Here is a 25,109-nt window from a genome sequence, read left to right as displayed (position 1 = left end):
TTCTGACAGGTGAGTGTAACAGAAGGGCGCAAAAGAGACGGTGCTGGGAATTCCTTCCCCCCATGGTCATAGACTTCTGAAAGCCCAGTTCTGAGGACTCCGGCCAACCTCCTACTTAATCCACTTATTCAAACCCTTATCTAAATATCCAATAATAAACAATCAAAGAAATTACGGTAAATTTATGGCTTATAATAAGCATTAAATATTAAATACGAAAATTATGTACATCCAAGAAAAAGTGTACTCAAAATGTTATGATCTAAAAACCATTTTTACACAACTGCAGATTTTAGGTACAGTTCTATGGAGATTTTTATTAAAAGGTAACATCTTAAAAAAAAAAACCTTCCCTGGTGGTCCAGTGGTTAGGGCTCCATGCTTTCGATACAGGGGACCTAAGATCCCACAGGCCTCGCAGGGGCATGCCAAAAAGCACCCAGAAAAACACAGACACAAAACAAACAAAAATCCCTCCACAAACAATGGAAAGAAAGAAAGGCACCTTCGGCCTGCAGCAGATGTCACTTCGGGCCCTCGAGGAAAAGTTCAGGAGTATTTCTGTCCAGGCTTTCCTTCTGATGTGTAAAAACATTTAGGATCTTTAACCTACAATTCATCAAAATTAAACTTCTAGTTACCACTTGGATCTATCCTCATTGCCACTGACATTTTGCTGCAAACAAGATTTTCCAGAATGTAAACCAACTGATCAAACTAAAGGCCACCTCTAAAATGCCATCTAGCACCGTGGCAGAGAGGTGCACCTCCCTGCTTCTGGGTTTTAGACACGGCTGCATGGATAGTGCGGTGCCCTGCAAGCTGGACTTGGAGAGCTTGGACCCACAGTGCCCTTCTCACCTGATCCTGGACCAAGAGGGGTGAGGGACCAACTGTCCTTTATCTGTGGAGTCCTGCAAACACCCCTGTGGGGGGACAACCAAGGCACCACTCGAGCACTAACTGCCGTCACACCTACCAGCCCTCTCCTCATGGAACTGGCCATGCTTCTTTTCAAAGTATCATGGGCAGGGACGGGATTTCCTGCCTTCTTCCCCCGTGACCCTCTCATGTACCAGACACGAGCTTGACCTTGTACCAAAAAGGCAAACTCAAGCTTTCATTGTGTAATAAGAGCTAAACGTTAGAAAACTAGAGAATACAAGTTTTAAAATTTTACTTTAAAATTATACTGTGAACCGTGCCAATGTAAGACAGGGCCTTTAAATGATTTAAAGAAGAGTAACTATCTATGGTAGAATATTCAATTACTTCTGGATTTTCCACTTTTGGGGAGAAAATAAAGCATGAACATAGAAATTCCTCTAGTAAACAACAGAAATAGAACAATTGCTCGTGGTCTAAACTCAAGTGTCTTCATTAAAGTCTTCTAACAGTGCTGCTAAAACGAAGCCAAACAAAGTGATTTTGTTTCTGCTGTCCTTTCCTCCTGCCATTACTCGCCAGCAAGGATAAGGGAGCCAGGACGAAGAGGACAGGGGACACACGTAAGTCACCGAGCCTGTGCTCAACACATCATGGAGGATAATTTACAGGGCGGAGAAGTGCAGAGTGGTACTCACTCCCCCTTCCTAGAATGCGGGAAGTAGCAGAATACTGGCTGGGTTATTCAGAAGGAAAAAAAAAAGGCTACTTAAAAATGTTCCAGAGATATAGTAATCATCTGTGAAACCAGGAGGTAAATATGGATGGTCTCGGGACTCAGAATTCATGGCTGGGAAGGAAGGTCAATATCGTGGTGAGCATCCCAGGAGCATCCTGGCTTTGAAAGCACCTTGAGGGACCAGCTGGGCCTGGGTTCCCTCCATCCCTGAATAAGGAGTGAGTCCAGCACAGGGAGGCCACGAGCTAACTTTACTTTACCTACCAGGCGTTAAAGGACTCTGACCTCTATATGTAAGTTTATGCAAGAGGCACAGAAATCACATCCCTCCCTGGCTTTACTCACAAAATCCAGAAGCACTTTCACCCTTCGGCAAGGTTTAATTTTGCTGTTCATAGAGAAGATGCATCTCTAACATTCTGTCTGGTCTAAAATTCTATGAATTTAAAGATGCAGTTAACCTCTGTGTCTCCCGGGATGTCACAGGCCACATGGGCATGGAAGACCCTGCACTGTTGCAGGGGCATGGCTATCCTGACCCGAGGGCTGTTTTGCCTTGAGATGTTTGCTGGCTTGGCCGTTTATAGTACAAATAGCCTGTAACTGGCTTCCCTGGTGGCTCAGATGGTAAAGAATCTGTTTGCAAGGCAGGAGACCTCCTATTGCATCTTTCTTTCAAGTAGGTCAAAATATTTTCATGTATTACATAATTTATTTCCATGGCATCTCTGTGAATCATCTAGTAGGTGTTTGGGTATTTTTGTGTTAAGATTTAATTTTATTTACAAATCTGAAGAAAACTGAGCAAACATCTGCATTTACAAGTTATTACTATTTCACTACTATTTATATTAACAGTGACTGAATAATAATAGAATGACACTTGGCATGTACCTACCAAAACAAAGAGTATACATAATCGGTCAAACCCAAAATGCAGCTGAAAAGCCAGCCCTGATGCTGAACATAAACCCATCTCTCCTCATTCTGCCCCAGCTGGCCCTGGGAGTCTTCAGCTGTGGGCACACTCCTCTCCCTTTGGGCCACGGTGTGGCTGAAGGATCCTGGCCACAGGCTGTCCCTGTAACCAACCATGTCACGGTTATTGCTTAGAGCTTCTGGGCCATTCTCAAAGGTGCTGCCTCTTCCTGGCCAAGTCAGAGCATGCCCGGTCACGTAAGAGCATCCCTGGTTAGAAGACGCAGAGGTGACAGAGGTGTGAAGCCCTGCCGGAGAGCACAGTGCTGCACGGCTGACACAGCCCTTCACGGTTTCTGCCTCAGCATCCGACATTCTTCCGCTAACTGCCTAGGCCCAAGGTCCAGCTCCCTGCTCTCTGGATGTGGGCCACAATGTGCAGACACTGGGTCTAACTGGGAAAGTCAGAAGGGCTTACTCCCGACCACTGGCATTTCAGCGGCAATAACCTCGGGAGCAGAAATCTGCAACATGCTTTCCTTCTGAGGTGCATGAAACTTTTATTACTTGGCTTAAATCCAAGGCCAGCTTTTCAATATACTTAAGCGCTCAGAGCAAGGTGGTTTGTGGCCTCATTACTGTCTGTAATTCCTCGATCCAACAACCCCGTCCAGAACCAACAAAGGGCACATTCTCAGTGGGTATGCAACAGACATTTTAACGTAGGGCAGACTCACTCAGAGGAGTTCCAGCTTCTTTACCTACTAAAATATTCAAAATGTCCACCTTGCATCAAAAGCCACACAAGTGTGATAAACTGCATTTACCAAAACACTTAAAGAATTGTCAGTGGATGAACACAGAGGGAGAAGCCCATGGTCAATACACAGGGGCACAGCGCGGAAGCTCTGCTCATTGCATTCTTCTGCAAAGTATAGGCTTCTGAGAAGTAGGGCAATCTTGTGTATGATCAACAGTGCAGGCAGAGAAGGGTGACTTGGCAGATTGGGGGAGCCCTCCTGCTGCCTTGAGTGCCTTCGAGAGCCTCAGGTGAGTGGGAATCGGATGTGACCTGTGGACCCTCGCCTCCCGGCACGCACCGTGTGGCTGTGGAAAGCCGCGTGGAGCACCTGCACATTAAAGCAAAGAGACCCGCAGACGTGAGAAAGCAGAGCGGGGCACCGGGGCCCCTTCAGAGTCTCCCTGCCCCACTAACTCCCGATACATTTTGGGAAATGCTGACCAAGACGAAACTTCTCCCTGGGGAGCCCCGTCAGGCGCTGCGCTGACAGTTTCCACGGGCAAGTCCTGCCCATTCATCATAGGCTCTTTACAGACCCTCCCCTCACAGCAGCTCACGGATCCAGGACACCTGCTGCGCTTGTACCTCCTCCAACCCTCCAGCAACGCAGCCTCAGAGGTGCCTCAGCTGACCTCAGAGGCATGAGTTCCATCAGCTACAGTGGAGACTGTCAGTACATTCCCCACCACAGCCAAGTCCAAAGTCAAGTTGTGATGACGGGGAGCAGGATGTTCCACTCACAGATACGCCACCCTGGCACTGGGTTATCTTGAGCTGAAGGCAACGGAGAAACAGCAGATGCGGGAAGCACTCTGTCCTGTCCTTTCTGCCAGAAGTGGGGCAAAAGCTTCCCATGAGAAAGGTGTCCTTCTGGTATCAGGAAGGAAAGAACATTCTTAACAGCAGACATGGGGAGCTGAGGCTGAGATGAGTCTGCACAAACCACACCCAAATAATCCTTGTCTCCTGTCAGTTTCCCCGATGTATTTTCTAGCCAATTTCCAGTAACATCCTGTGCTTAGATGCCCAAATCCTTTGTCTCGTCACCGTTCCACAATTTATGGCCCTTTGTAAAAATGATATATGGTATATAAACCTTAAGTCTAACTGCTTTTTTGGGGTTGTCACTTTTTTATGAGGCATCCTCCATGTTATATAAAAATATTAACATGAAATAAAATGTGTACGTTCCCTCCTGTTAGTCTTTTTAATTTGCAGGCTCCAGACACAGAGCACAAGAAGTAAGGTTTTCCTCCCCTGAAGTGGTCTGAGCCCTACTGCACAGGACAGTGGGCAGTCTGGCTTTGAGATACTGACCCCAGATGGGGAACCTGGGCTCACTGGAAGAATTCTGGGGCCCACCGTGGGCAGAGCCCTTGTGTGATGCCCCTGCCAGGAGGCTGTCTGATGAGGTATATGCCCACTAGGGCTTTCCTTCCTTTGGGCGTTCAAGTCTGGTGCTGAAGCATCAAGTTGCCGCTAAAAGCATGATCACCACTTCAGTGTTCCCTAGCCTGGAGACCACCTGTACTGAAGGCCGAGCTTGCTCAGTCTGGGAGGGAGGGACGCAGAGCTCTGAACTCACGCACAGGGCAGTGGGGCCTCCAGGAAGACTTGTCGAATCAATGCAGGAGACACAGTTAGACCAGGACAGAGGGTCAGTGGCTTTTTCTGGCTCCAGTTTGGCTGTAAGGAATTCTTTTCTCATTTAATTTAGCATTTTGCTTCTTAATAAAGAGGAAAAAGGATTTTAAGAGCTGCTTGTATCAGTGCAAGCGATTTTTGGTGAACACACCTCCACTTCTAGGGATTAGATGTAGGGAAGGGATAATTATATGGGGAAAATATTTGTATTTATCCTTAAAACATGGGCAGACAAAAAGAAATACACGAGAGCATTAAATGAATAACTGTGCTACAGAGCAATATTTATCATTATAATGAACTGATCATATAACTAACTTGGAATAAATAAGACCAAATGGAGGGGATATTAAATCTACTCAAAAAATTATCCCAGGAACAAAAGAATAAATATAAGGCTAATAGATACATTAATGACATCCAGTGAGAGTAACAGCCAAGTAGTAAAGAAAACAAATAATTACTCTGGAAAAAAAGAGTCAACTAATTGAACACCAAGGACTGATTAACTGGGAAATTAGCAATGTTAGTGTATAAAGGTACATAACTGGAGCAGAAAAGTGTGACGAACATGCAGATTAACACCTGCGACCAAAGAGATGCTTTGAAACTAAGCCTGAACCGTGCAGAAGAGCTTCTGAGGCAGCCACCCTGCACCAAAGACGCTCGCAGAGAACGTGGTCCTCACACCCGGGAGGCACCGTCCGTCTCTGAGATGTGATGTCTCGTTTCCAACAACTTCTTCCAGTTACATTCTCCTGACTGAAGGTTAAGTCGTTCTCCCTAAGCCAGCGTGTTCAACCAGTCCCCAAGTCTGGCAAATCCTCAGTGGATCTCAAGACTGGCCTCCCCTCCTCTGCTCTCACCACGGCTGCAGCCAGCCCTCAGCATCATTCACTGCGTAACCCACCTCCAACCGGCCTCCACGTCTTTCGCCTCCTTCTGCTTTGGGTGGTCTGTGGTCTGTTCAGACGCTTGCGTGGCTGTCCACTGCCGAGGACGGCGTCCAGCATCCCGGCGGGGCCCCTGAGGCCCTGTGCCCCTCCCCTGTTCCCACCGCCCCCAGGGGGACACCACACCGCTGGCAGCTCCACGCACTCAACACCAACTACACTGGCCTGTGGGTCCATCCCCACTGCTTCAGCCTCCCTCCCCCAGCGGAGCCCTGCAGAACCCTGACGGCGCAGGGCAGCAGCTGTCCGTCTCCTAGCCTCTGGCCCTGCTGGGGCAGGCCGTGTCGCCCCTCCTGTCTGCCCCCACAACGCGCTGTTCATGCTCTATCGCGGCACTGCCTCTGCGTCTTCACAGAATCCTCAGTGAGAGAATTCCATGGACAGAGGAGTCTGGAGGCTGCAGTCCACGGGGTCGCAGAGAGTCAGACACGACCGAGCGACTACACTTCCTTTTTCTTTTCTTTCAGGGAGTGCATTACTCTGTGAACGGAACCACAGGCCCCTCCTGGGAAGATGGCATGCTGTCTGTCTCTGCACTTCCGCAGGAGCCCAGGGGCTGACACACGGTGGGTCCCCAGTCAGCGGCTGCCGAAGACTCACGCCGACCTCGTCAGAGACCACGCACTATGGTGACAGGTCTCTGGATGGCGCGGAAGCACCTGGAGCAGCGTGTGGCTCCACGGTTTAACTGAGCTCACTGAATGACCGCTAGCGACTATGAACTGAAAACGTCTGGCAGCTGGTCTACCAGTTTAACAGATAACTGCAGTAGTACTGGAGTGGCATAGCAACCCACTCCAGTATTCTTGCCTGGAGAGTCCCATGGACAGAAGAGCCTGGTGGGAAGCAGTCCATGGGGTCACATAGGGTCGGGCATGACTGAAGTGACTGAGCACGCACACGTGTAGTCACTGGTTTACTTGGATCTACCTGCAGAAGGGATTCTGGACCCCAACATTCAGCCAGAAGGTTCTGCAGCCTGCGCCTTTGGAATGATGTGCCAGGGAGCAAATGCACAGAGCTGAGAGCTAGTTGACCTCAAACCTGAACCAAGGTTTCTTGATTCAAAGCCTGGGAGTCTTTCTAAGTGAACATCGCCTTGCTCATGGTTGTCATTCAGAACACTGAAAACAATGCTTAAAGCAAAAATCAGTTCAGGATCCACCGTATTTGGGAAAGAAACACAGGGCTGGGGGAAGCCCTAGCATTGAGTCACATGACTTTCATTTATCCTTTATTTGTCGTGAAAGATCATTTCTGTGAGCTGTTTGCTTTTAATCCCAAACTCCCTGAGTTTAAAAACAACAAAAAAATACTCTTTCAAATAGAACTGTAATAACCAGTTGCTATGAAGTCAAACAGATAATCAGAACGTCACAGTGACGTATCATGTCTCAACTTTGGCCATTTTAAATCTGCTTCTTAAAACAAGGGTGGTAGAGGTCAGCTGCTGCTGCTGCTGAGTCGCGTCAGTTGAGTCCGACTCTGTGCAACCCCATAGACAGCAGCCCAACAGGCTCCTCTGCCCCTGGGATTCTCCAGGCAAGAATACTGGAGTGGGGTGCCATTTCCTTCTCCAGTGCATGAAACTGAAAAGTGAAAGAGAAGTCGCTCAGTCGTGTCCAACTCTTAGCAACCACATGGGCTGTAGCCTACCAGGCTCCTCCGTCCATGGGTTTCTCCAGGCAAGAGTACTGGAGTGGGGTGCCATTGCCTTCTCTGAAGGAACCCTATTCAGGGTATTCCTACTATTAATCCAGACAAAAGCCAGGAGGACACACATTAATTTAGCTGACTCCTGCTAAATCTAGAAATTCACAGGTTGGTTCATGCAATTTATCTAATTTTATCGCTTCATTTGGTTTCTAAAGGTTAGAATTTTCCTAAATTGGCTAGGTACCAGTTAGCTGAGACAATAAATGCTAAGGCATATACAGACATCTACCAGCTGATGAAGTGGGATTCAGGCAGTCAGGAAGGGGGCCACAGAGAAGTACCGGGACAAGAAGCACCTTGCATCCACAAGTAGACACACAGCTGCTGACGCAGGCTGTGAAACGTGATTCCCTGTAACGTCCACTACAGCAGCTTCCTGACAGAGCCTGTAAGCACACTTTGCATTAAAAAAAAGTACCACCCTACTGCAAAACAGATTAATTTAAAGAGACTTTAAGGAAGTCCTATTGACTTATAATTGCATTTTGTGGTCTAGCTTTACACCTCACTTTGTCATATTCTCTACCTTTATTTTCCCTTGGCCCTGATTCTCTCCTAATATTTTAAAATAATAACAACTATTTCATGCTCCTGAATTTTACGTATTCGAATCAGTTTTTAAAACGGTTTTAGGGGCCACTGTACTTATTTGCTTGGTCATGTCCAACTCTTTGTGATCCCATGGACTGTAGCCCGCCAGGCTTCTCTGTTCATGGGGATTTTGCAGGCAAGAATACTGGAGTGGACTGCCATGCCTTCCCCAGGGGATCTTCCCAACCCAGTGATCTAACCCAGGTATCCTGAATTGCAGATGGATTCTTTACCAACTGAGCCACCAGGGAAGCCCCTTTGGTTAAGTATAAATAGAGGAAGCGCAACTTGGAAACTTATAAATCAGCAACGACATTGATCTAATGATTCTTTTTAACACTTCTCTCCAAATTTAGGCTGCTGAATATCTTAAATGTATTCTTCCCTAAGTTAACTAGACAATTTTTTCTTACTTTTCAAAACCATCATCACTCAATGTGGCAGAACTTAGCAGCTATAAGAGAAAAAGAATTGGACGGGGGAGGATTCCAAGTGTAATTAATGATGGTGAACAATCCATCTTTCAAAAGTCCGCGAAATTGCTTTTCTTAGGCACAAGTAAACTGGCTGGAGTTCTATGGGGCCTGTGAGAGGGAGGGGTCAGCCGACAGTTTCATCAAAGGGCCCATCGGTATTAACTGAGATCACAGTGAAGGCTTAATTTGGGAAGAAATCAGAAAATGTAATAGTAGTCTTTTTTGTCTTGTATCTCTCCCCACCTTCTGTGTTCTTGCAGAGCCAATAAAAAGTTAAAGCTGTTTTCATAGAGACATATGGCTTATTCCACATTTTACTGTAGTCAGAACTAATTTTTTATATATAAAAAATCTGATACAGTAGAACAGAGTTCTACCATATGTCCGAATCCTCACAATATAAACAGGCATTTCATGACTTAAAAAGAGGGAAAACTTTATACCAGGGAGGAAAAATCCTAATAATCTTGTCATTGAGAATGCCAGGAAGCAAAATACAACATTTCACTGTTTCCTAGACTGACAGCCGTCCCAAGTGACATCTGGTCTGTGTGGCTCTAAACTGAGTTAAGGGATAAAAGGTGAAAAAGAACAAGAGAATGGAATTTCTCACGTATCGGCAACTTCTGGTTAAAGGCATGTTTTAGTCTGAGGACAAAGCAAAGATTTTCCTGGTAGGGGGGCTGGATGGAGTTCCACTTATTGAAATGAAGAACGTATTTAAGGGTTTTAAGTTTCTAAAGGAGAAGAGGCACATAAGGCAAACTGGATGGGCAGTTAGGCAGAGAGGGCTGAAACGACCACAATGCCGTCTGCACAGCATCTGTGCGGTGCTCTAACATCGCAAATCTGCAGTGTCAGGGCATTACCTCAACTTGCATGTTTCCTCCCTGAGTTTCCTGAGCTGCTCCCTGCGTCCCCGTCACACGCCTATCACGAGAATATCCTGTAACAGCAGGGCCGCCTGGAGTTGGTCTTCCGTCTCCCCCAGGCCCTGGTGCAGTCACGTCCATGCTCTGGGTCCTCAGGGAACACCCCATGTTCTGGGGTGAAGGGACACTTGGCCCTACGTTCTCTAGTGTGGCTGGTCCATTGCAGAAGGGGAAAGGTGCTCCGGGTTGACATCCCACGCTGGACCGGTGCTATTCACTTCTCCATCAGTCAGCGACCAGGGACAGATGCAGCAGGAGAGGCTGCCAGCGTAAAACGAGCCTCAACAATGAGCGCAGAAACGTGGGAGCGCACCCCTCTGCCGGGGGCCTGACTCCTCGACAAGGTCACGGTTCCAGGTGCTCAGCTCCCACTTCAAACAGAAACCAGACTCCTAACTGGGGGCCATCATCTCGTCCCTTCACCAGACTGCTGCAGTCGGTCGTGCAGCAGTAATTCAGACACGTATCACCAGTTAGTAATTCAGCCGTAGGGAGACCAGAGAGCCTGTTTAGCTGCTGCAGTTGTAAGAAAATGAAAATAAGTGTCTGCGGGTTGAGGTTTCTAAGGCTTCTGGAGGCCGCGTCAGAGGACGCCCAGGCTGTAGGGAGTTGGAGTCGTGGGAAAGCAGAGGCCTGGAACTTTCCAGCCCCCATTCCATCCTGACCGCTGCGGCCCCACCCGCTGCCCACCGTCCAGGCCTCACCTTTCTCTCAGACCCCTTCCGCTGCTCACCGGCGAGTTCTCTTAGCTCTTTAGCACGAGCCCATCCGGGACAGAGTCCTGGCCAGGGCTTGCCAGCACCATCTGCACCTGGCTCCCTGCGCCTTGCCGTGGGCACCTGGAGAGCTGGTCGCTCCCATCCACACACCCCATCCACGCAGATGCCGGCTGCAGGCTGAGCCAGCAGTCACTCCGGTGCTTTTTTCTTTGTTACCTTCTGCTGCAGAGGCTGGATGAGCTGCAACCTAGCTCCGCAGCCCCTGCTCAGCTAGTGTAGCAATGTAACCGAGTTCTGGTCAATAAGACAACCAGAAGTCTGCTGGAAAGTTTCTGGGAGAGTTGACACTCTCCTAATGGAAGGGAAAGCCCATCCAAGTCCCGCTGGTGCTGCTCCTCTGTCTCGCTTTGAATAAGGATAGATCTGGAGCTTTAACAGCTGTTTGCAACCATCAGGCATAAGCATGAGTGGAAACCTGAGACTCAAGACACCTTGACATCACCTAGCTGCTGAATCAGCTTAAGCAGCCTCATGCTCTGAACCTTTTGTGAGAAGGGTAACCCCAACTGACTTAAGCACCTTGTGAAGGCTTCCTGTTCAGTTCAGTTGTGTCTGACTCTTTGCGACCCCATGGACTGTAACACGCCAGGCCTCCCTGTAAATCACCAACTCCTGGAGCTTAATCAAATTCATTTCTATCAAGTCAGTGATGTGATCCAGCCATCTCATCCTCTGTTATCCCCTTCTCCTCCGGCCTTCAATCATTCCCAGCAACAAGGTCTTTTCCAATGAGTCAGTTCTTGGCATCAGGTGGCCAAAGTACTGGAGTTTCAGCTTCAGCATCAGTCCTTCCAATGAATATTCAGGACTGATTTCCTTTAGGATGGACCGGTTGGATTTCCTTGCAGTCCAAGGACCTCTCAAGAGTCTTCTCCAACACCATACTTCAAAAGCATCAATTCTTTGGCACTCAGCCTTCTTTATTGTCCAACTCTCACATCCATACATGACTACTGGAAAAACCATAGCTTTCACTAGATGGACCTTGGTTGGCAAAGTAATGTCTCTGCTTTTTAATATGCTGTCTAGGTTGGTCATAGCTTTTCTTCCAAGGAGCAAAGTGTCTTTTAATTTCATGGCTGCAGTCACCATCTGCAATGATTTTGGAGCCCAAGGAAATAAAGTCTGTCACTGTTTCCACTGTTTCCCCATCTATTTGCCATGAAGTGATGGGACTAGATGCCATGATCTTAGTTTTCTGAATGTTGTTTTAAGCCAAATTTTTCACTCTCCTCTTTCACTTTCATCAAGAGGCTTTTTCGTTCTTCTTCACTTTCTGCCATAAGGGTGGTGTCATCTGCATATCTGAGGTTATTGATATTTCTCCCTGCAATCTTGATTCCAGCTTGTGCTTCATCTAGCCCAGCATTTCTCATGATGTACTCTGCATATAAGTTAAATAAGCAGGGTGACAATATACAGCCTTGATGTACTCCTTTCCCGATTTGGAACAGGTCTGTTGTTCCATGTCTGGTACTAACTGTTGCTTTTTGACTTGCACATAAGATTTCTCAGGAAAAGCATTCTTGATGAGATCTGCTTTCAAGGTGGCTCATACTTCTGACACCACTCACCACTCTACCCTTAACGTAAGGCTCATTCTGATTTGCAGCTGCCGACACAACACTCAGCACGCACCAAGTATAATAGAAACTCAATCGCTCAGTGAGAAGTAAGGAGTTCCGACACTCAGTGGGTAAGCATTTCAGTATTACTCTTGCGTCTCTCACATTTACAGCAATATACATTTTTTATCCGTAGGGCGGAATGGCTGATAAAAATTACCTCTGAATACAATTTCCCCTGCTTTTGAACAAGTATTTATAAGCATTGAGCAGGGAGGTATTGTGCTAAGCACTAGGAATGCAGAGATAAGATGGAATTTCTGGATTCAAGGGACAAACGGCAGAGACAAGTAGCGTGGTGCACGTAATTAATGAGAACACACCGCTGAGTTCCTTCCCTGTTACCCAGAAACAGGCTGCCAGCATGGCACCAATCGCCTCAACTTCACGTCCTCCTACATTCCAACCCCAATCCACCTCCTTCTCTGATGGCAAAGGGCGCGTTCCTCCCCCTCAGTGACCAGGCCGCCACCTGCGCCAGCAGAGGCGGGGTTTGTCACTTGCGTGTGGCCTTTCTCTAGCAGTTCCCACACTCGCATGTCAGCCAGGCAGGCTTCCTGGGGACGGGGGGCTGGTCTACACTCAGGGCGATGGGTTACTTCCTTCTGGTTCACTTCTCAGCGCCCCACCCTGGGCTGTGTCCTCACCACTTCATATGCTGCTCTGGGAAAGGTCTCCGGAGGTCTCTATGCTGGGGACACCTCTCTCTTCATCTATTGGACCTTGTTACAGCAAGTGGCCTGCTGCCCCCATCCCTGACTCCGGCGACACTGCTGTCTGCCTGCTTCCTGCTTCTCAGACACTTCAGCAGTCATCCAAGAGCAGCCCAGGGACCACTGGGGCCTTAGAGATCTTTTAGGAGATCCATCAGGAAAAGGAATTTTTTATTGTTTCAAGCAGGTATTTGCCTTTTCCAGCCTGATTCTCTGTTAAGTGGACAGAGGAATTTCCCAGAGATTAGGCTATGTGTGACATAAGCTCTAGGTGTAAGCTAATACAGAGCCCAGATGTCTTCCACTAAAGCCAAACACTAAAGAGACTTGCAAAATGTGTCAAAGAGCAAAACTCTCATCACTGGGTTTTTTGTTTTTTTTTGGGGGGGGGAGAAAAACAGCTATTCTTCATAAAGGTGTTATTTATGTTAGTGTGCAATGGGTTTCCCAGGTGGCGCTAGTGGTCAAGAACCCGCCTGCCAATGCAGGAGACGTAAGAGACTTGGGTTCAAATCCTGGGTTGGGAAGAACCCCTGGAGGAGTGGCATGGCAACCCACTCCAGTATTCTTGCTTGGAGAACCCCATGGACAGAGGACCCTGGTGGGCTGCAGTCCATGGAGTCACAGAGTTGGACACAACTGAAGCGACTAGCACACTGAGGTTTATCTGTTTACTTGGAAATGGAGAGGGAACGGCAAACCACTCCAGTATTCTTGCCTCAGGAGCCCCAGGAACAGTACTCAAAATAAATGCTTTAAAATGTTTCAATTTTACTTTCTAATAAAAATACTGATAACTATGCCCCACATAAGCAAGGCTTTCAAGGCCCTGAGGAACATTTAAGGATGTAAAAGATTCCCAGTTAAGTTCAGAACCATGTTCTTAGACTGCGATTTCTCTGCCTCCTTGCAGGGGCTCTTCTTCAGCCAACACCTTAAATTTTTATATTCTCTAGAACCACATCCTAAGCCCACTAATTTTCTCACCACCATCTTGGTACGGCTGACATTCAGGGCCAGAACTCTTTCTGTGGGCCACTGTCACCCGCGGGACCTCTGGCGGCTAACTACTAGAGGCCAGTAGCATCCTTCTGCCCACGTTGTGACAACCAAAAACGTCTCCAGACATGGCTGAATAAAACTGGCCCTGGCTGAGAACCACTGCTCTGAATACTCTTCCTGGAAATGTTACCAAATATCAAGGTTTCTAATCCCACTTATGATAATACCTGGACTTACTCGGCGCCTACTCTGCGCCAGGCACAATTCTGAGTACTTGACATGTATTCATTCACTTAAACCTCGTTTCCTGTGACACAGATAAGTCATTACCTCCACCTTCTGGATTAAGAAACTGAAGAGCAGAGACGTGCAGTGACTTGCCCAGCGTCACACAGCAAGTGTGGTGATGGCAACGCCAGGCCTGGTTGCTCCTGAGCTTTAGGCTCCTGAGAATACCTGCCTCTGCTAGGGACCTGGGGACCCCCCCCCCCACCCCGCAGTGACATTTACTCAAGTCCTCAAAACGAACTCAAAAGTCTCTGGTAGCTCAGCTGGTAAAGAATCCACCTGCAATGCAGGAGACCCCAATTCAATTCCTGGATCGGGAAGATCTGCTGGAGAAGGGAAAGGCTACCCACTCCAGTATTCTTGGGCTTCCCTGGTGGCTCAGATGGTCAAGAATCTGTCTGCAATGCGGGAGACCTGGGTTCGATCCCTGGGTTAGGAAGACCCCTTGGAGAAGGAAATGGCTACCCACTCCAGTATTCTGGCCTGGAGAATTCCACGGACTGTATAGTTCATTGGGTCACAAAGAGTTGGACACGACTGAGCAAGTTTCAGATCCTTAAGACCAGCTATTTCTGCATTTCTTAAATTAGTTAATGGTACTAATTAGTTAATTAGTCAGCTTTTACACTGACTCTCTGCGTCTCACTTAACCTAGTAACATGGGTGGTATTTCAGACTCTGCTTGGATTCTCCTCTTTATTCCTGAATCCAATAATTCATCGAGGCCTAACAGCTTTACCTTCTAATTATTAATCAAACGTATCTTTCCTTGTATCTTCTGCTCCTCAGCCCCTCAGAAGGGCCCTGATCTCTCCTCAGCACCGCTGTAACCAACCCTCCTTTGGGGTCCTCGGGTCCGGCCCTCACAGTCATCCTCCCACTGGTGCCAGCACGGTCCAGCTCAAGCGCAGCCTGGCTGGGACACTTTCCGGCATGAAGCGCTCTACTGGCCGCCTGGTAGCTGAGAAAGACGTCTCGGCTCCTCAGCATGGCGCTTCCCGACCCCAGTGCCGCCTCCGTCACCCCAGAAGCTCACGTGACTCTCCAGCAGAATTCTGCTCGGTGGTGTCACCTGAGCGCACCAGGATGCTTCGTGCCTCTGATCCTGAGCTGTCTTCTGGGAAGCGCTTTATCACCCCGTGCGGGCCTGCCACAGCACTCACCAGTTTGTGAGAGTGATTCTACACTGTGTCCAACATAGACCCGTCAAAAGGCCGCTGACAGTGGGTGCTTTGCAGAGCCCCATGCTCTTATCTTGCTATCTCCAGGGACTACAGTACTGGGCAAAGCAGTCTGGGGAGTGCCTGGAAGCCCTGAAGTCAAAGACAGTAGCAGCAGGACATGGGTGGACCTGTGGGGAATGTGGAGTGAAGAGAACAAGGAAAACCTGTCCACAGTTACACTGGCTGAAACTCAAAGAAAGCAGGGGAGCTCAAGACAGAAGTGGTTAAAGGGCAGGCCAGAGAGAGAGAGTTCAGGGGACGGGTGATCCTTGAAATCCACAAGCCACAGCCTTAGTATCAATACAAAACAAGGACATATTCTATAACCCATTTATTATCTCAGGACATAATGGTGGGACTCTCAGGGTGTAGGTACACGACTGCAGCAAACAGTGTAAAGTGATTACCAGGCTCCTCTGGACAATGTATTTACATGTGGATAATATAAGTTTAGCTCAAAAGGATTACTCCAAGTATAATGTGAACCAATATTCTGTAAATACAGTTACCAGTAATTTCCACTTTCTGCCTACAGAGTACAGCGCCGAGTGAATTTCCTGCAGTTCTTGTTTATTTTAAGTAAATTACAAATTTTTCTTCCTGACTGTGGTGAAAAAGGTTCACCTGATTTACAGGCATATTTTGTTGGCTCCTTCAATAGACTTGGTTAAGTTCTTGGTACTAAGCATGGGTTAACTTTTTGTTTAAAATTCTAACAGTATTATCTACTGTTTACGAACCTTAGCTTCCAAAGCCAAAGTCATTAAATGAAACAATACACTCTCAGAAATGTTTTGTTTTTTTAATTAACCACCTGACCAGTTGGATAGGACCTCATTTGTATGACCTAAACATTCTCAAAGGTACAGGATGAGTACCTTTTCGATGCAAGTGTCTAAAAATTAGGAAGTCACTGCTTGGGTTTAGTGTCTGTCTGGTAACCAAGCTGCACTGGGTCTACCCCTCAGCGTCTGCCAGCTCATCCACCCAGCGTGGGGCAGCTACCCAACCAAGCCTGCTCCAGGGATCCCAGATTCTGCTGCAAGGAAACCCAGTCCTCCGGCTGCTCAGTCATGGAAGGTGAGGCCAGGTGTGAAGAGAAGAGCAGTTCTTATCAAATCCTTGATTGGGAATATGGCTGAAACTCAGAGGACCAGGTAGTTTGCAGAAGATACCAAATCCACAAAGATGCAGACAGAAAACCCATAAGGTACATACATTCGTGGTGTGTCAGAGGTTATAAAGAAGCAGAAAAAGACAGAAGATGCTCTGAAGTAGACAAAAGACGTCTAAAGAGAAAAAGGAACTCAAGAGCAGACATGAGTGGGGCAGGCGTGTGAAAGCTGTGCGCTCCACTCAGGATGGACGAGCTTAGTCTCTCCTTCCCCCGCTGCTGAGATCCTGAAAGCTGGCTCCCGTCTGGAACGTTTCGGCTCCTGGGGGCACAGCTTTCTCGGTTTACCGTTCCCTGCGAGTCCTGCTCACAAACCCCGGCCCATGGCCGAGAACAGCAGCAGAACGCACCCTGGCGAGCGGACGGGCTAAGGAAGACGCCTCGGAGGTGAAGGGACGGCTAGAGACGGCCTCCGGCCGTGGGCCGTGGCTCCTTCGGGGCGCTTCTACGGGCCAGGCTGCCGACACCCCGAGGCGTTCCCACCGGCGCGGCAGGCTGGCAGGAACGCCTGGAGGCAGAGAGCGCCCCTCCCGGAGGGCCCCGAGCAGAGGGCCGGGCTTCCGGGCAAGCGACGAGCCCCCCGGCCCCGCTCACCGGTAGTTGTAGGCGCTGAAGCGCTTGCTCTCCCGCAGCATCGCGCGGTACAGGTCCAGCACCTGCGCGCGGCTGCACGCCGCCATCGTGCGCGCAGCACGCAGGGGGTCCTCTCCCCGAGGCCCCGCGTTTAAGCTCGGCCCGCGAAGCCGCCGCCGCCGCGGGAAGCGCGGGCCGGACTGCGCGCCGGGCGCGGCCCACTCCCGCCTCAGGGCGCTCGGGCTCGGGGCGCCCCGGCCGCGGGCCGGACGGGGGTCTCCGCCTCCAGGGGCTCGGGCCGCGCGGCGCGGCGCAGGCGGGCTCCGGACAGCTAAGGGGGCGGTGCCTGCGCGAGGCGATCCAGCGGCCGCCCCAACCCCGGGGTCCCGCGGGGCAGCCCCCTCGGAGCGCGCGGAGCGGCCGGGGCCGGACGGCGGGCCGCGCTTCCTCGCGGCGCAGGCGGGGGTCGGCTGGAGGCCGGGCGCGGGCGGGGGCGGCCGAGGCTCCGCGTCGCCAGGTTACCGAGGGCCCGCCCCTCCGCTCGGGCTGTCCGCGGCGCCGCCTGAGCCGCCGTGCGGGCTGTGCGGGCGCCGACTCAGCTGGCGCCGGGGGCGGGGAGCGGGGAGCGGGGCCGGGCCGCGCGGGACGGGCCGCCGCGGGCGTGCGGGGCCGCGGGGCCGCCGCGCGGGGCTCCTCGGCGCTCCGGCTCCGCCGAGGGCGCCCGCCCGCCCGGGGGCCTCCGGCGCGAGGCCCGCTTCCTGGGCAAGATGGCGGCGCCCAGGCGTCGGTGAGCGCCGCGCGGAGGAGCCCCGCGCCGAGGAGCCCCGCGCCCCCCACCCCGGGCGGCCTCGCGTTCCCCGGGAGCGGCGGGTGAGTGCGCGCGGGCGGCGGCGGGCGGTCAGCTCCGCGTACGCCCGCGGGCCGCTGTGGTCTGATGGGACGGCGGCACCGGGCGGCCTGGGCTGGAGCCGGGGGCTTGGGGGTTACGGAGTCTGTTGGGACCGTGTGCGCCCCCCAGGCCAGAAGCGGAGCAAGTCTCCTCCTGAAGCTCTTCCCAGCTAAGTCCTCTCCTTTCTCTGAAGACGCCAACTTTCCTGACTCCCCTTGTTATCCGGGAGGATGCGGTTTGCTCTCATCCTGGAACGTAGAGCCCGGCGCGGGGAAGCCTCCGCTGGTTCTACTTACAGTGTTTGCAAACCGCTCGTCTCGGGTTTGGCATCTCTGTGTCTGTAGCCAGCGGTGGGGGCAGCCAGAGTTCTCTCCTCCAACACGGTGCGGGGGTGATACACGAGAGAGACAAGTCTCCGTTCACATCTCTCTTTCTCCCACCACGCTGTTTATGGCTTTGTTTCCTTTATCTCATTTTGAAGTCACTCTGAGTCAATTTCACAGCAGCCTCGTGTTTTCAGGAACTTTAAGGGCAGACACTTTAGGGTACTTGAAACCTAGGGTCCTTGCATATCCACATATAACTTGTGTTTATCATGCTACCTGTTATAATGGCATTTTTCAAAAGGCATGGAAGAGAAAACACTTTTATTAAAATCCTCTTACGCTTCCCATTTGATTTTTGTTATGTCTCATATGTCTCTGAGGCTCAAAATAAAGCTTTTTACAGAGTAGCCAAACCCCTGTTACTTCTGCAGGGTGATCAGTCATGGGCATGCCTTGCTTTGGGTTAATTGAAAGCAGTTCTGACACTTAGAGCGTATCCTTTCAGTTCAGTCGCTCAGTCCTGTTGGACGTGGACTGCAGCGCACCAGGCTTCCCTCATCACCAACTCCCGGAGTCTGCTCAAACTCCTTTGTTGTTACTCAAATGATTCAAGACCACAGGACTCATACATTATCATAGAAGAAGATCCAGAGCTGTTTTTCCTTACTGTGATAGCACAGTTGAGTGCTGATGATATAAATTAGGAGCCTGGCATCTGGGAAAACTACATGTTAGTGCAAGGTACGGATAGAGAAGGGTGGCTCAGATGGTAAAGTGTCTGCCTACAGTGCAGGAGACCCGGGTTTGGTCCCTGGGTCAGGAAGATCACCTGGAGAAGGAAATGGCAACCCACTCCAGTACTCTTGCCTGGAGAATGCCATGGACCGAGGAGCCTGGTAAGCTACAGTCCATGGGGTTGCAAAGAGTCGGACACAACTGAGCGACTTCACTCACAGAGAAAGCTATCAAAGTCAGAAGAAAAAACATGAACATTATTTGGGCTTGTTTTAAAACAGTGGGGATTGCATTATCTTATTGTATTTTGCCTTCATGTAGAAAATGAAATTGGAATAATTATTACAATATGCAGTTATTTGTCTCATTATCAAGCAAATTAATCATTCAGTTCAGTTCAGTCGCTCAGTCGTGTCCGACTCTCTGCGACCCCATGAATTATAGCACGCCAGGCCTCCCTGTCCATCACCAACTCCCGGAGTACACTCAAACTCATGTCCACAGAGTCGGTGATGCCATCCAGCCATCTCATTCTCCGTCGTCCCTTTCTCCTCCCGCCCCCAACCTTTCCCCATCAGAGTCTTTTCCAGTGAGTCAACTCGTCGCATGAGGTGGCCAAAGTATTGCAGTTTCATTACTATATACAATTAACATATCTAACTGACTTTAACTGTTGTGAAAGAAAACTTTCCAAATAAAGTCTTTGGAAAGTCAAAGAAAACTTTCCAAATAAATATATAAAGTTTAGTTTGTTTGGGTAGTCTAGTCACCTCTTAGTACAAGGAGTTAACTGAGTTTAGGGAAGTGAGAACTTCCCAGTTTCACAAAAAATACTTTTATAATTTTATTTGAAATAATTTGCCATTGTGTTGAACATCATTGCTTTAAAAGACTAATAAAATCCTAGAGAGTGGCTGTAGGTAATTTTTAGTTACAGCAAGCATTTTTTTTTTTTTTTGATTTGCCAGAAAGGTATTGGATCAGAAGCAAGAAAGGCGCAGTGAAACTTGCTGAAGGACCACCAACTCCCAGATGCTTTAAATGTTTGTTCTTAAAATCAGATGATCTCCCAAATAACCTGTCCAGGATGTAAAGGGTGCTGGCAGTACCGAAGCTAAAATTTGTTTTTCTGTAATGGCAGATTATCAGAAATCCCATGTTTAGAAGTGAATGTGTTTAAGATTTGAATGATGTTTTTGGACTTTAAAAATATTTTGTAATTTATTCATAACTTGGAAGAGCACTGGTGTTTTCCCTGTGCGTAGCATTATTTAAATTTTTTTTCAATAAAATCCCAATATCACATTGTCAGTTTTCACCCTCACTTTAAGGCTTGTCCTTGTGCCCAGCCCACTGTGGATCGCCGCACAGAATAAACTAAGGAAGCTGAGCAGAGTAGGTAACTTGTGTGGTATCTTACATCTTGCTCTGTTTGTACAAGAAGCCTAACTCTTGAAGACGACTTTCTCCAAAGTTATACTTTGTGTGTAATTAACTTCAAGTAAGCAGCCATCAATTTTTGACCCGTTTTCAACTGTGATAGTAGATCCCTAAATGGGTGCAGTAATGACCATAACCCTGGAAGGTCAAAGGTTAGCCATACTCTGCCCCGGGTGTGTGACCTCTGACCTGATCACCTTTTCCTGCTTACCTCCTCTCTTCAGTCCAAAGCAGACAGGAGATGAGCTGTGCTCTCCCTACCTCTGGGGACAGTGCCAAGACCAAGAACGTCTTCTCATGAGTTTGTGCCTAAGTTGAACGGTTGTGAAACTCTGCACCTCGTGTTGGGACTCTGACCCTTTTAATTGTAATCACTCACCTGGTGTCTGGGCTTACTGACGCTCAGGTTCTTTTTGTCTCAGCGCAAAAGGAATTCAGGGAGAGGCAAAGTGACAGGCAAGCAGTAGATTTATTAATACAGGTTTCTCCTGAGAGATGTAAGGGGCCCGCTGAGGGGGCTCCGCCCTGAGGGTTGAGTGGGCTGCATTTTTATAATCCAGGGACAGTCGGGGAGGGGAGAAGACTATGTGTTGAGTTCCTCCTTCACGTTGGGCTGGAGCGTGTCTGACTCTATGAGGTCATACTAGGAAGGTCATAGCACTTACTCAAATCAGCAGAAGGGTGGTAACATTTTTCCTTTCACTTAATGACCTGGGGCATATGTCACGCTCTGTAGTTAAGCAAGCCTACTTTGTTCTGGATGTTACGAGAGGCTTTCTCCCGCTATCATTAGCTTACAGTGGTCTCCCAAAGCTCCCTCGGTTTCCCTCTCTATAATCCCCTACTGGGACTTCTGCAGCTCCCTGTATAAGATCCTGTTCCATCCCTGTCAGCGGTAGTCCCCCACCCATTCCCCATCGCCCCCCAGCTCCAATAAATATGTTGAGATCCTCAACCCCATGTGCTGTGTTAGGAGGTGGGCCTTGGGGAGGTGCTTAGGTCATGAGAGCGGAGCCCCCAGGATGAGATGAGTGTCCTTATAAAAGGGACCACAGGGAGCCCCCCTACCCCGCCCGTTGTGTGAGGACTCCGCCTGTGACCCTAGAAGTGTGCTCTCATCTGGCACCAATCTGTGGGCAGCTCGGTCTTGGCCTTTCTAGCCTCCAGAACTAAGCGGTGAATGTTTGTAGCTTATGAACTACCAGGTCCGCGGTGTCTGAGCTGAGACGCTCTGTTTTGGTTTTCTGGAGAAGCGGCGTGCGGGGGATTGTGCACACAGATCGTTGCTGTGAGTGAGCTAGGTCTGACAGGGGCATAGGTTTTTTGTTTCGTTTTTTTGTGTTACATTCACATAATATTCTAACATCAGTACCTTATGCTTTCTGCAAAATAAAGGAAAATGAAGTTTTGTGTTTTTTTTTTTACCAAGTTTTATCCAAAATGTTAATGGCATACTTTGAAAGAAACCTAATTTTAACTACTGATGTATGTTTGGGTAGAAATGTCCCTTCCGGTGGGTGTTAGGGCATGTGTGAACAAACAGTACCTTCCTTAACACTATCTCCGTAACTGCTGAACCTCACTGGGGTTTTCTGTTTAGTTAGTTCTGTTCTTGGCCTTTTCTTCATTAAGACAGAAAAATCAAAACCTGACATGATAAGCATAATGTCCACATTTGACTCTTAATCTGGTGTGAGAATGCAGCCTTCCCCCCAGTCTCAGCGTTGCAGCTTATCCCACAGTGGAGGTTCTGTTCTGTCCCCAGCGTGACTGGGGTGGGAAAGGCTTCCTGGTGGGTGGCTCTGGCTGGACCAGGGGAGACCAGACTCTGCTCTCCCGGATGTCGCGGGCGCCCCAGCGGGCTCTGTGTAGAGGCCCCGGGCGAGCGTCCTGCAGGCCCCCTTGAGCCCCTGTGACGATGCCTGGACTGTGCAGGGCACGGCCACTTGGTTGCGAAGGAAGAGAAAGAAGTGAAGGCAGGAGAATGACGCGGTGTGTGATGGGGCCACTGTGATTGGGCAGAGACATGTGTGGGGCCACTGTGATTGGGCAGAGACGTGTGGGGCCACTGTGATTGGGCAGAGACGTGTGTGGGGCCACTGTGATTGGGCAGAGACATGTGTGGGGCCACTGTGATTGGGCAGAGACGTGTGGGGCCACTGTGATTGGGCAGAGACATGTGTGGGGTCTCTGTGATTGGGCAGAGACATGTGTGGGGCCACTGTGATTGGGCAGAGACGTTCCGAAGCCTGGAGGGTGTGTGCAGCCCCCAGCATCGGGCCGTCTGGGGGTCAGTGACCGGGCAGAGGTGCCCGCCGCCTGGGAAAGGTCCCCCACCCAGCGAGGGTCATCTTGGCAGCTGGGTCTTGCAGCTCGAGGTCAGGGTGAGCGGTCGGCCCCCGGCGGGAACGCTGACAGCTCTGCCACGTGGATGCTGCTCAGCCTGAGATGGAGGTGTCTCCAGTGCCCATGTGGACACAGCCTGTTACGGCACAGGGTCACTCAGGAGCCTCACTTAGCCCCCTTTCCTCTGCTAAGAAGTAACAAAATTTATTGCCTCTGTGCCTGCCCTCAGAAAGGCAGGTGATTTAGAGGAAGAGGAACGGCTGAGGATCACGTGTGGACTGCTGTCTAACTTGCCCCCGGAATAGCTTTGGGTGTCAGTTCACTGCTTTGCTTGGTGTTTTGGGTCTGATGAGACAGCTGCAGAAGGAACGAAAAGCAGTTGCTGGAATGTGCAGACCCCCTCCCATCTGAGCACATGGGTTCTTCAGCCCCTGTTTGGAAAGTGTCCTCTTACGTGGCTTATCTTTCTAATCTTGGCTTCAAGGTGACTTCTTCAGCCAGCCCTCCCCGGCTGCTCACCTGTAACTAAAAATCATGTCTCCATTTGTCTCTTGGGGTTTCTCTTTATCTCCTGCTTAAACTGTTAGTTTCACTCACTGCCGTGCTGGACAACTGGCAGTGCCTGTCACATAGCCGGAGCTGAGCACACGCGTGTGAGCTGAGTGTGCGGAAGCTGCTGTGGGCGCTTCAGGAAACGGCCCTTAGTGCCCAGCGCAGCTCTTGTCCAGGAGATGCTCAGGGAAGTGTTTCTGTCTGCCTCATCCACTGTGGCAGCCGCCACCCACATGTGCTCTTGAGCACTGGAAATGTGACTCGTGCAGCTCAGGAGCTGAAGTTTTAACTTTAATTTGACGTGAAAGTGTTACTTACTCAGTCGAAGTCGCGTCCCACTCTTTGTGACCCTGTGGACTGTAGCCCGCCAGCCTTCTCTCTCCGTGGGATTGCCCAGGTGAGAATACTGGAGTGGGTTGCCATTTCCTTCTCCAGGGGATCTTCCTCACTCAGGGATTGAACCAGGTCTCTTGCATTGCGGGGGGATTCTTTACCATCTGAGCCCCCAGGGAAGCCCTGGTGTTTACGTAGCCCTGTGTAGTTTAGCTGCTACTATACAGTCTAGAAGATGTGATTTTATTAGCTTCTAACCTTGAATAACATTACCATTGACTGTGAACCCATTGAGCACAGGTAATCTCCACAGCCTTTGAAAAGGCCTGCTCACGGCAGCGCTGTATGCAGCTCATTTTACAGTTCCTGACAGGTGTGTTTTATGGTCTCTGTTTGAGAAGCAGAAGATCCTGTGTCCTCAGTGGCCGTCCATGAGTTAGGATTATCGTTGCACTTTGCGTCCAGTCTTTATTTTTTAAATTTTTAATATTTTAATTGCATTTTATCTGTAGTCCAGAGCCCTTCCGGCTTTAGTTTGTGGGAGGATCCTTTAGGCACAAGGGCTGAGTTCCCTGCATCCCCGTCTTCTGGGCTAACCACACCGTCAGCTGGTCCTTACGTAAGACTTGCTTTCTGACTATATGGTCTGCTCCTGACCTTGAAGGCCAAAAGCTTTGTAAGTGAAGAGTGGGATTAAAAAGAAGGAGAATTGGCAGATTAAATTTTTTATGTTAGTACTTTCCAAGTGACTGTAGGGTTAAAAAGAGAATTATCAAGATAAACTTTAATAATTACTGTATTAGAGCCATGAGATTTACACTTTGTCTATATTGACTTATTTGTCTATATTACACCTTTGTCTGTATTGTCTATATTGATGCTTTGTATTGTCTTAGGTTTTGATATGAGAAATAAAAAGAACTGGTAGTTGCATCTTTTGCTTATTAAAAATAAAATGTTTGAAATTCATGTTTCATGGTGGATTTAAAAACCTGTGTTTATATATATTTACGTAATAAAGTTTACCATCTTAGCCATTTCACAGTGTGCAGTTCAGTGGCATTGGCGCGTTTATCATCACTGCCATCCTGTTGCTAGAACTGTTTCATCTTCCCTGACCCTGTTGAACCCTGACTGCCCACTCTCCTCTCCCCCTGGCCCCGGGAACAACTGTTTTATTTCTATGAATTTGATGAGTTTTAGAATTCTTTTCCATAACTTATTGTCCAAACTAATATGTAATACTAATGTCTATGTGTCTCCAGGAATCACCTCGTTTAAGATGACCTTGGCCTACCTAATGCATAATTGCCTCACACTGGGAAAGGGCAGACACTTCTCATTAAGGACCCGAAATTAGCTGCTTTAGTCCCTGCTCCCAGCCATCACTAACCTTACACGCTCACCTCGAGAAAGATCATCTCACTCATTTAAGAAAACAGTAACTCTAGAAAA

General features: G+C 49.2%; 2 protein-coding genes across 6 annotated transcripts in view; one reads left to right on the top strand and one right to left on the bottom strand.

Moving 5' to 3' along the window:
• LYRM4 (LYR motif containing 4) overlaps positions 1-17,529 on the bottom strand; it is a 92,106-nt gene extending 74,577 nt beyond the window's left edge. Inside the window, exon 1 of one of the 2 annotated variants that reach the window (XM_055406123.2) lies at positions 17,055-17,529. In XM_055406123.2, coding sequence (XP_055262098.1) covers positions 17,055-17,140 — 86 coding nt within the window. In that variant the 5' untranslated portion in view covers positions 17,141-17,529. The remainder of the gene's footprint in view (positions 1-17,054) is intronic. The other variant, XM_055406122.2, reaches the window with a different exon arrangement.
• Positions 17,530-17,786: 257 nt separating this feature from the next.
• FARS2 (phenylalanyl-tRNA synthetase 2, mitochondrial) overlaps positions 17,787-25,109 on the top strand; it is a 299,111-nt gene continuing 291,788 nt past the window's right edge. For all 4 annotated transcript variants that reach the window (XM_088831282.1, XM_055406119.2, XM_088831280.1 and 1 more), the window contains exon 1: positions 17,787-17,903. The gene's annotated coding sequence lies outside the window, so the exon portion shown is untranslated. The remainder of the gene's footprint in view (positions 17,904-25,109) is intronic.

This window comes from Moschus berezovskii, chromosome 23 (assembly GCF_049115385.1).
Source record: "Moschus berezovskii isolate FMDL1 chromosome 23, NW_MosBer_1.0, whole genome shotgun sequence".
NCBI lineage: Eukaryota > Metazoa > Chordata > Mammalia > Artiodactyla > Moschidae > Moschus > Moschus berezovskii.
This window is presented reverse-complemented; position numbering and strand designations above follow the sequence as displayed.